The sequence below is a fragment of the Lampris incognitus genome, chromosome 5, assembly GCF_029633865.1.
Source record: "Lampris incognitus isolate fLamInc1 chromosome 5, fLamInc1.hap2, whole genome shotgun sequence".
Classification (NCBI taxonomy): Eukaryota; Metazoa; Chordata; class Actinopteri; order Lampriformes; family Lampridae; genus Lampris; species Lampris incognitus.
Genome location: NC_079215.1, coordinates 3,386,039 through 3,398,141, shown reverse-complemented (window position 1 = coordinate 3,398,141; position 12,103 = coordinate 3,386,039). Strand labels below are relative to the sequence as shown.

Below are 12,103 nucleotides of genomic sequence, written 5' to 3'. Positions count from 1 at the left end.
AACTACAACCACAGACAACTACAACCACAGACAACTCGACCAGGGGCCCCAGTCAACACAGCAGTCTGTCTGCTGCAGCCCTTCCGCCGATGCAGAAACGACACAAGTTCTCTTTTCCAGGAATACGGACATGAACGGTGATATAAAACAGCAGGTTTTTCAGGGTTGTTTTTTTGCACATTAACTGGGCATTGATAGTTGACTAATTTGATAACACATTTTTTATTAAAATTCGAAACATGTCTATGAAAAAAATGAGTGAAAAAAAAATGAATCATAAAGGCAAGAAGGTGCATTCCTGATGGGCACAACTTGCAATTTCAAATTTCATCAAACTCTCACAGACAAGTCTTCTTATTGTCATGCCTACTTGCAAGTGTAACAAGTGTAGTAATGAGAAAATGATTTATTTTTTTAAATTATTATTTCTGGAACTGTGGATCACCTAATTGCTGAGTTTCCTCTGAAAGTGAACTCGGTGATGCTTGCTTGGGAACTCGCTCACACACAGACACAAATTTAAGCTTCCTAAAAATCCCCTTTAATTCCCTCATAGTGTGGGAAGGGATGAGATAGAAGACATACCTGTGTGGGAAGGGATGAGATAGAAGACATACCTGTGTGGGAAGGGATGAGATAGAGGGCATACCTGTGTGGGAAGGGATGAGATAGAAGACATACCTGTGTGTGAAGGGATGAGATAGAAGACATACCTGTGTGGGAAGGGATGAGATAGAAGACATACCTGTGTGGGAAGGGATGAGACAGAAAACAGGGACACCCAAGTTTCTGTAAAACATAACGCTGTCGGCTCCTGACAGCATAGTTTTATTGCTCAGCTTTCTGCAAGGGTACAAGAATGTTTAATATTCCGCCTTTTTTACTGTCCTTATGTACAGGTGTCAGTTATAAGCTCACAGAGCAGCGGATGTGAAAAACCATGAGCACACACTGCAACAATAAATACAAAAAAAGCAGGCAATGAAAAGACGTAAAACACTGATTTTTCATTTATTTTTTTTCAAAATTGTAAGAACTTAATTTTTTTTCCTTGGGAGCTGAATTAGAAGAAGTCACACGCATGCACACATGAATGTGCCCGTAGCAGAGGTGAAAAGTCACATAGAAGCCCAGACAGAAAAGTGCTTGTTAAAAAGAATAATACACCGATCTGTGGAGTGGAATCAATCAAACACAGAAAAGAGAGGCAACATGTGCGTTACTGAATATAAATATGTATTCATCAACATCAGCGTTGCGAGTTGAGATTTTGATCCAATTCGGAAAACATTTGGCCACTTTATACAATAGCTCTCTCTAATTAGACCGAGACTCAGACCGCATGATACAACCTTTTTATGAAGTGTCTGGAGACGCTGAACAACAGTCTCATGTAACTGTCTGGCTTGTCTAGTTTGGTTTTCTTTGTCCTCCGATCTTTTCTTCACTGGGGACTGAACCAAAGCCAAGACAACTTGTTGCCGATAGAAAAAGAAGTACAGGTGGAAGCAGACTGTGTGTACACCGGTCACGAGTATTAAACGTGTGCATATAAACAACTTTGCATACGTCTACATGAAGCTCAATCAGTCCATTGGTTATTTGGTAAAAATTAGAAAGTTGCCATAGATTACAACTTGGAACCCAAGTGTGCATAAATGTGTGACAAAAACACCTGTTAATGCATTTCTATGTAGTTTCTGAGTCAGGTTTTTAAAGGTAAAAATCTAAGGTTGTTAACTGCAATCCACAGACAAATATGAACAACACTTGGTTCTGTACACCGAGCACCATCTCAAGGTACTTGTCTCCATGAGTCTCTGAGCTTTTTGTTTCTAGAAAGTACACCTACAAAAATTAAAAAATAGAAGAAGAAACAAGCTTTTTGAACATTAGGTGCGTAGCGGTTGCAATCGATTGCTACTGACAGTAGGCAGCGTGAAGAAGAGCAAACTGAATTTTACAAGTTGCTAAAACAAAAGTAATAAATGGCAAATAAATAGGCTTTATCTTTAGAGCAGCTTGTTCATGCAGGAGTTTAGAGAAAAGGTGAAAGTGGGCGGGGGTCCTAACTGTGGCCTCTCCTCGGTTTGAAGTGGAATTTCCTTTTGACGAACATTTCCACCAAGTAACGTAAAGTGGAGAAGTTGGCAGGGCTGCTGGTTCCCAGGAGACTTTTCCCCATTCCGATCTACCCATTGGAAATTTCTACTTTTTAATGATTACCGCAATAATACTCCACACAGAAACACGACATTCCCTCCAACGACCACGTGATACTGTAGTGTTGTTCCATGGCCACTGCTAATGATGCTTCCATTTCGTTTTAGAGAAATCCATCCATCCATCCGTCCATCCAACCATTATCCAGACCGCTTATCCTCTCAGGCTCGCGGGGATGCTGGAGCCTATCCCGGCAGTAGCTGGGCGACAGGCAAGGTATGTCAACAACTGCTATACCCACGAGCCACAGTGGCTGGGACTACGCAGAGGACAATCAGAGGACAGTGGTAGAATGCACATCGATGCACTTCAGACTGGTGGCAGCAGCCAGGAACTACATAAGGAAAGAAATAAAATAAACACTAAAGTTCTTGTTGTTGAATTGATTGAAATTACTGCTGAATTAGTTTATTAAAAAGGGGTCAGGGAGCTACAAAGCTTCACCGGCGCAGTCCACAGAATGTTAAGCTCCGTGACTGGATGGTTCTTAAATGCAATGCACCTTGGGATTCATAGTTGAATTGTCTGGTATGTACACGGTCGTGTATCCTTGACTTTTTTTTTCCTAACAAATCAGAGTTGTTTAACGTAGATCCTAATTGTTTATGCCGACGATTCCACAATTCACAACCATCCAAATGTTATAAATCCGCTTCCACTTCCGGTTTGGGAAGATGGTGGTGCAAATCCAAGTTTGCAGCGGCCTCACCCAGTACCGGTGTGGGAAGATGGCGGCACGAATTCACATTTGTGGTGGCCTCGCCCAGTACCGTCCATGCAGGGTCTTTGTCCTTGTCTGCGTCTAAGTTTGTCTTCGTTTGATGGCTGGGAGAGCTGCTGTTGGATCGGCTGAGGGAGCTTGGTCTGCTGTGTCCTGTAGGCCCAAGGACCACGGCCCTGCCTTGAGCTGTGCCCCAAGAGGAAACACCGAGGGCGGTCTGACAGGATGCAGAAGTGGGTCAGGCTAAGCTAACTGCTAGCCCATGCAGAGCTGCAGGTCCAACGGTCATCCTGGCTGTGCTGCACTGCAAGGATGTGCTGCACTGAGGTGTGTTGAAGGTGTCTGGCTCGGAGAGCTGGCGTTGGATCGGCTGAGGGAGCTTGGTCTGCTGTGTCCTGTAGGCCCAGGGACACGGCCCTGCCTTGAGCTGTGCCCCAAGAGGAAGCACCGAGGGCGGTCTGACAGGACACGGAGGCGGGCAGGCTAAGCTAACTGCTAGCCCATGCAGACCAGCCGTTCGGACAGTCATCCTGGCTGGCATTCGTTCCCCTGGACAGTGATTGTTTTTTTTTGGATAAGCTGTATGTGTTGGTTTGGATATATGTGTTCCTGTAGTTCTTGTCGTTGTGTTGCACTGCTTTGTGTTGCACTGCTGTGGGCTGGGGAAACCATGTTCCATTTCATTTGTGCAAGTACGTGAAATGAAAGGACAAATGAAGTGTTTCTGACTCTTTCGGATAAGTGCTCGAACAGCCAGTCACGTTTTCTATGGGAAACAGGACTGGGATTTTTTTGCTCCGGGAACCAAGGCCCTCCCGACCTCCTGTGTCCACTGGCTACATGGCTCTTGAGATACACTACTGATAATACGCAGCCGATGTGGTCGACTGTTTATGATCCTCCGTTATGTGCGCCAATAAGTGAAAATGTTAAAACAAAAAGAAACCTTCCTTTAACCTGAAACAACACGCGCCGCCTCGGTTTCGAACAGCGACTCTCAACTTGTTTCATTCGTTTCAGTTTAGCTCCGTTCATACTCTCATTCTCCCTCTTCACATATTAGCCGACAAATAAAAAAAGAAGAAGGATGAATTCACCTGAGAATTTAAAGAGGTCTATGACAGACACCAACATGCTTGCATTTAAAAGGAATAGAAAGAACAAGCAGCCATACACAAAATAGCTATGTATTTCTACATATATATATATATATATATATATATATGTGTGTGTGTGTGTGTGTATATATGTATATATAAAGATTTTTTTTCTCTGTATTTCTAATGCAGTTGTATGGTTGCAAATAAACACAGAAAATTTAAGATAATATTTCAACTAACATGAAGAAAGCATCGCCTGCTGTCGCCACTCTTTTGTAAAGTGCTCTAAAAGAAGACAGAGGAAGAGGAAGAGGAAGGGGAAGAGGAAGGGGAGGAGGGAGGGGAAGAGGAAGGGGAAGAGGAAGGGGAGGAGGGAGGGGAAGAGGAAGGGAGGACATGCAGAGAGAACGTTCTGCCTTTCAGAATGGATGTCGCAAGACAAAACCCACTTCTCCCTTCAATAACTTCTACCAAGCCTGGTCCCTTAAGCAGCCGTGCCCTTTTCACAAACGAGCTGGTCAGAACCGTGCTGTTCAGCAGCAGACTGGTCAGAACCGTGCTGTTCAGCAGCAGCTGGTCAGAACCCTGCTGTTCAGCAGCGGACTGGTCAGAACCGTGCTGTTCAGCAGCGGACTGGTCAGAACCGTGCTGTTCAGCAGCGGCTGGTCAGAACCGTGCTGTTCAGCAGCGGCTGGTCAGAACCCTGCTGTTCAGCAGCGGACTGGTCAGAACCGTGCTGTTCAGCAGCGGCTGGTCAGAACCGTGCTGTTCAGCAGCGGCTGGTCAGAACCCTGCTGTTCAGCAGCGGACTGGATCCTGCATGCTTGCAGCTGTGCTGAAGAAAACCTTTATGAAAACCAGATGAACAAGGTCCCCCCCTGTCAGGTCCAGACCAGTTCTGTGGTGTGAAACAGATGTTATAGTCCTAGCAGGGATGATGCCATCCAACGTCAACCCTCGCATGCTTACAAGTGGGTACAACTGAAAATGCACACACACACACACACACACACACACACACACACACACACACACACGCACGCACAACAACCTGGATACACACATTTGCAAAAGCGGCGGCCGCACTGTGCAGAGAATCAGGAAAAAGGCTCGCTCCGTACTGTCTTCACGCTCATCACTACGGCGCAGCTTCCCCCCAAAACTGTTCACGCTTCTCTCAGGGTCACAAAAGTCACAAAACACCGGAGCGACGCGGCCGTTTGGAGAACCATTTCAAAATGACGCATCCCATAACGCCAAAGAACGCACGACGTCTTCGGTTGCAGAACTGCTGGCTTGTAGTGACACGTTTCTTCGAGTAATATTCAAGTTACTAGTTACCGCGTGACATCTGGTTAATAACGAGTCTAGTTACTAGTTACCGAGTGGCATCTGGTTAATAACGAGTCAAGTTACTAGTTACCGAGTGGCATCTGGTTAATAACGAGTCACATTACTAGTTACCAAGTGGCATCTGGTTAATAACGAGTCTAGTTACTAGTTACCGCGTGACATCTGGTTAATAACGAGTCTAGTTACTAGTTACCATGTGACATCTGGTTAATAACGAGTCTAGTTACTAGTTACCGCGTGACATCTGGTTAATAACGAGTCTAGTTACTAGTTACCGAGTGGCATCTGGTTAATAACGAGTCACATTACTAGTTACCGAGTGGCATCTGGTTAATAACGAGTCAAGTTACTAGTTACCAAGTGGCATCTGGTTAATAACGAGTCAAGTTACTAGTTACCGAATGACATCTGGCTAATAACCAGTCAAGTTATTCGTTACCGTGTGACAACTGGCTAATAACGAGTCAAGTTACTAGTTACCGAGTGACATCTGGCTAATAACCAGTCAAGTTACTCGTTACCGTGTGACATCTGGTTAATAATGAGTCAAGTTACTAGTTACCGTGTGACATCTGGCTAATAACGAGTCAAGTTACTAGTTACCATGTGGCATCTGGCTAATAATGAGTCAAGTTACTAGTTACCATTTGACATCTGGTTAATAACGAGTCAAGTTACTAGTTACTGTGTAACAGCTGGTTAATAACGAGTCAAGTTACTAGTTACCGCGTGACATCTGGCTAATAACGAGTCAAATTACTCGTTACCGTGTGACATCTGGTTAATAATGAGTCAAGTTACTCGTTACCGTGTGACATCTGGCTAATAACGAGTCAAGTTACTAGTTAGCATGTGGCATCTGGCTGATAACGAGTCAAGTTACTAGTTACCGTGTAACAGCTGGTTAATAACGAGTCAAGTTACTGTGTAACAGCTGGTTAATAACGAGTCAAGTTACTAGTTACCGTGTGACAGCTGGTTAATAACGAGTCAAGTTACTAGTTAGCATGTGGCATCTGGTTAATAATGAGTCAAGTTACTAGTTAGCATGTGACATCTGGTTAATTACGAGTCAAGTTACTCGTTACCGTATGACATCTGGCTAATAACGAGTCAAGTTACTAGTTACCATGTGACATCTGGTTAATAACGAGTCAAGTTACTAGTTACCGTGTGACAGCTGGTTAATAACGAGTCATGAATGACGAAAAAGAACAACGGGCGCTCACTTTTCACAACACACTCGTCCTATCTGCTTTTTTCTAAGACTGCGACCATTTTGAAACGAAGCTCCAAGACGGAGATGCTGAGGTATGAGGGACCAGCGGCGCTCTGATGAGCTGACGCTCGCCGGCCATGTGGCCATGAGGGTGGAGGGTTTACTGGCTGAGGTTAACATGGCTGTTATGGGCAAGATATGGCTACCTATGTGCAGAGTTCAGTAGCAGGAATGGGCTCAACTCAACCAGTTCAACGACTCGACGCTGTCAAATCAACATCAGGACTTTTGTAAAGTAAAAAACAAAACAAAAAACTAAGCTGTTAAGTTTCAAAGAAAATCCACTTCCTGAATTGAGTGGCATGAAAGCGGGAATACCTCGCGGTCATTCAAACCAATGAGACCATCACCATTTCCTTTTCCTGATGCAAAAGGTGAGGACATGAAAGCAAACTGGCCATCTGCGACACCACACACAAAGAGTAACACAAGAATAACAAAAACCTTATTTTCTGAACTCGAACCCGGCCGCTTCTGCTCCGACATTTCACCGTTCGAGCCCCCGTTAAATAACTCGGAAATGAAAAACATGAGAAAGTAGCCTACGCAACATTCTTGACAGGGATTTGTGGGTGAGGAAACCTTCGAGTCTCTAGCAGCAGCTAAAAAGAAAAAGGAAGAACATGGACGAGAGGCCGGGGAGGAAGGAGACTGTCGTCTGCATCCTGCCGTGCCGCCCGGCTGGCTGAGGGGGGCGCAGTCTGTTGACTGAAGCGAGTCCTTCTGAGACGGGTGGTGACCATGACGGCCCACGCGGGTTGTGTCGCTTTGATTCTGAGGCGATACCTGCGAATCACCCGCACGCGCGCTCACACGCCGCCAACATGCTCCTCATTCCACTGCGAAACCGCAGGTCTCCTCGATGGCGGTCAGCAGCTTGTCGTATAGCTTGTCGTAGTTCTCGTAGGGAGGAATGTCAATCCGGTTGAAGCTGGACAGAGACGGGAAGGAAGAGAGACAGAGGGAGAGAGTGTTTTTTTAATAGTTTATGACTTTGAGACACTTTACTGATCCCTGTGGGGAAACTCCTCTCTGCATGTAACCATGCTAGCTGTGTAGCTAGCAGCAGTGGGCGGCCACCCTGCAGCACCCGGGGACCAACTCCAGTCCGTCTGGCCACGCCTCGGTCAGGGACACAGACAGGAGTACTGACCCTAACATGCATGTCTTTTTGATGGTGGGGGAAACCGGAGCACCCGGAGAAACCCCACCACGGGCACGGGGAGAACATGCAAACTCCACACAGAGGACGACCCGGGATGCCCCCCAAGGTTGGACAACCCCGGGGTTCGAACCCAGGCCCTTCTTGCTGTGAGGTGACAGTGGTAACCACTGGGCCACCGTGCCGCCAAATAATGTGTGCATGTTTGTGCCTTTTGAGATCATCTGTACGTGTCTGTGTGTGTCTGTGTGTGTGTCTGTGTGTGTATCTGGAAGTGTGTGTGTTTATGTACGCACCAGGTATGGGCTTTGGGTAGATTGTTGGTATTGGCATCAATCTGATGAATGGTGAAGAGTCTAGGCCCCGCAGCACCTTCAAAACAAACACACACACAGATGTGGTCTATGGATGACTTCCAACACAAACAGTACTTAACACTCAGACCGTGTCACTGTTACGTAACACTGGGGATTGAGGCTGTGGTGAGGAAAGCCATCAGGTCCAAAAGCACAAATGACTCAAACTGAAAGAAACACACACGCATGCAAAAAAGATGCATGAGTTTGTGCACCCACACAGTTTCGGACACACCGCTCTGTGTGTCTGTGTAACCAGAGTCAGTCAGTAGGTTTACATGATAACCACAGCGCCACTTAACTGTGCATGTAAACGCAGTCAGTGAGGCTTACAACTGGTCTACCCTCCTGATAAGACCAACTGAGGTATGCACACACACACACACACACACACACACACACACACACACACACACACACACACACACACACACACACACACACACACACACACACACACACACACACACACACAACGTGCACAAGCCACACAAGCCACGTACCCTGTAGAGCCTTGAAGCCTTGCAGAGGTACTCTGGATGAGCCGGTGACAAACTGCAGCAGCCGGGCCCTCCTCTCCTCATCGTAGGACTCCACCGCCTTCCAGAACCACTTGACGATGTTGCTGTCAGGGGTGCAGTGCTTCAGACGTGTGTTGGACTTCCAGTCTGTGATGTCGATCTTCCCCAACCCGCAAACGATCAGCTGGTGGAGAGGGACAGAACATGTTGAGTCATCATGTATTTACACTGGAGAAAGACGGGGGGGGGGGGGGGTTTAAAGACATCAGGAGGGGGAGATGGGTATTTCAAAGAAAATGACAGGGAATGTGAGAGGACAACACGGTGAAACCGAAGTCAAGTCTCCATACAGATTCTGAACACATTTTAAGCAAAATATATCACGCGACTCAAGCTGTGTTTCTGTCAGATCTGTTTTTGCAAATAACCCCCCCAACATGTCCTCTGCCACACGTCCACACTTTCACGTGCCCGAGGACAACACTTGGAAAACGTGGTCAGAGAGCTGGTGTGTGGGGCCGACAGGATGAGGGGTCCGGTGTGAAATCTAGTTGAGCCCAATATGAAATTCCTTCATATATCATATATTGTGGCACGGTGGCCCAGTGGTTAGCACTGTCACCTCAGAGCAACAAGGTCCTGGGTTCGAACCCTGGGGTCGTCCAAACTTGGGGGTCATCCCAGGTCATCCTCTGTGTGGAGTTTGCATGTTCTCCCCGTGTCTGTGGTGGGTTTTCTCTGGGTGCTCCAGTTTCCCCCACCATCAAAGAAACATGCATGTAGGCGTCTGGGTAGCGTGGCGGTCTATTCCGTCGCCTACCAACACGGGGATCGCCGGATCAAATCCCCGTGTTGCCTCCGGCTTGGTCAGGGACCCCTACAGACACAATTGGCCGTGTCTGCGGGTGGTAAGCTGGATGTGGGTATATGTCCTGGTTGCTGTAGTAGCGCCTCCTCTGGTCGGTAGGGGCGCCTGTTCAGGGGGGAGGGGGAATAGCGTGATCCTCCCACATGCTATGTCCCCAGGTGAAACTCCTCACTGTCAGGTGAAAAGAAGCGGCTGGTGACTCCACATGTATGGGAGGAGGCATGTGGTAGTCTGCAGCCCTCCCCAGATCAGCAGAGGGGGTGGAGCAGAGACCGGGATGGCTCGGAAGAGTGGGGTAATTGGCCGGTTACAACTGGGGAGGAAAAGGGGGGGAACCCCCCCCCCCAAAAAGAAACATGCATGTTAGGGTTACTACTGCTGTCTGTGTCCCTGACCGAGGCATGGCAAGACGGACTGGAGGGGGTCCCCGGGTGCTGCACGGCAGCTGCCCACTGCTCCTAGCTAGGATGGTTACATGCAGAGCAGAATTTTGCCACAGGGATCAATAAAGTATCTCAAAATAAAAAAACCAAAAACCAAAAATCTGCATGTAACTACACAACAGCTCACGTGTGAGTGGCTCCGTAATGCTGCTTATTCCACAGACGGTATCAAAACAGTGACGGCTTAATAGGAAGGAACGTGGGTTGGAACAGGAAGTCAAAGAGTCCACCGCTCCGAGCTACACAGCTAGGATCGCTTAAATGCAGAGAAAGAATTTCCCCACGGGGATCAATAAAGAAGTACAGAAAAAAAAAGGGGGGGGGCATCAATGTGAAGAGGGAATGACCATCCCTGAACCGAAGGGGGGGGGGGGCTAAGAGTACATCTGTCACCATCTTACAATGCTGTGATTACAAACATCCCCCAACCCTCTGTGAACAGGACACATGACCACTGTAACTCTGGTTAATGGTCACCCCATGTCTCCATATGAAGCTGGTCGCTGGTTTTGGTCCTTATGCCACTGTATTGTTTATAAGGGTGGGGTACCTGCAGTCACTGTATTGTTTATTATAAGGGTGGGACACCTGCAGTCACTGTATTGTTTATAAGGGTGGGGGTACCTGCAGTCACTGTATTGTTTATAAGGGTGGGGTACCTGCAGTCACTGTATTGTTTATTATAAGGGTGGGACACCTGCAGTCACTGTATTGTTTATAAGGGTGGGACACCTGCAGTCACTGTATTGTTTATAAGGGTGGGGGTACCTGCAGTCACTGTATTGTTTATAAGGGTGGGGACACCTGCAGTCACTGTATTGTTTATAAGGGTGGGGACACCTGCAGTCACTGTATTGTTTATAAGGGTGGGGACACCTGCAGTCACTGTATTGTTTATAAGGGTGGGGGTACCTGCAGTCACTGTATTGATTATAAGGGTGGGGACACCTGCAGTCACTGTATTGATTATAAGGGTGGGGGTACCTGCAGTCACTGTATTGATTATAAGGGTGGGGGTAACTGCAGTCAGGTGAGACTTAAGAGGTCAGTTGGGGCCCAGTCATGATGAAACGTTTCTCCTGCTAAACGCTGTGTCCAGATGAAGAGATTCAACATTCTGTGAGTGAAGGCTCAGTTTTTCCAGGTTGTAAAGCCAGCTCACGGTGAGCAAACTGCCAGCGTCTCACTGATCGGTGGACATCATGAACAGAGTCGATTCAGGAGCGTCTCACTGATCGGTGGACATCATGAACAGAGTCGATTCAGGAGCGTCTCACTGATCGGTGGACATCATGAACAGAGTCGATTCAGGAGCGTCTCACTGATCGGTGGACATCATGAACAGAGTTGATTCAGCCCACAACATACACAACACAACAAGATACACAACAACATACAACACACACAGCCATACACAACAACATACAACATACACAGCCAGTCCTGTCTGATCACCCCAGATGACTGGAAAACTGTTTTCAGCGGAATGGGCCTTTAAAATGATAACGAGGCTATCTCTGAGAATACTGGGGATGTGACTCCTGGCAGTATGAGGGGTTTTTTTTCTGCTTGTTTGTTTTTTAGTGACACTCGTTCTTTAAGGATTCTGTCTCTGCTAACAACAGCAAACATATGTATGCTGAACACAAGTCCAGTCAGTGGTGTTTGTGTAGCCCAGTATCACAATTTACAAATGTGCCTCGGGGGGCTATACAGCAACACAACATCCTGTCCTGAGCCCCTCACATCAGGTAAGGCCCAACTCCCTAAAAACCTTAACAGGGAGAAAAAGGAGGAAGAAAGCTCAACAGAGGAGGATCTCTCTCCCAAGACGCACAATGTCACATGATGTTGTGTTTACACCATTTACACAACACTACTCAAACAATACTTAGGGTGATTGTACCATTTTTGAGGGAACATATTAAAACTAGTCAATTATGGGCGTCTGGGTAGCGTGGTGGTCTATTCCATTGCCTACCAACAGGGGGAACGCTGGTTCGAATCCCCATGTTGCCTCCGGCTTGGTCGGGCACCCCTACAGACACAATTGGCCGTGTCTGCGGTTGGGAAGTCA

The 12,103-nt window shown here is 47.1% G+C and overlaps 1 protein-coding gene across 1 annotated transcript in view; it reads right to left on the bottom strand.

Annotated features, from left to right (window-relative positions):
* Positions 1-786: 786 nt before the first annotated feature.
* The window catches only part of LOC130112330 (E3 ubiquitin-protein ligase SMURF2-like), a 175,763-nt gene continuing 164,446 nt past the window's right edge, over positions 787-12,103 (bottom strand). Inside the window, exons 21-23 of the mRNA XM_056279659.1 lie at positions 8,698-8,899; positions 8,135-8,210; positions 787-7,607 (exon numbers count right to left, since the gene is read on the bottom strand). Coding sequence (XP_056135634.1) covers positions 7,508-7,607; positions 8,135-8,210; positions 8,698-8,899 — 378 coding nt within the window. The 3' untranslated portion in view covers positions 787-7,507. The remainder of the gene's footprint in view (positions 7,608-8,134; positions 8,211-8,697; positions 8,900-12,103) is intronic.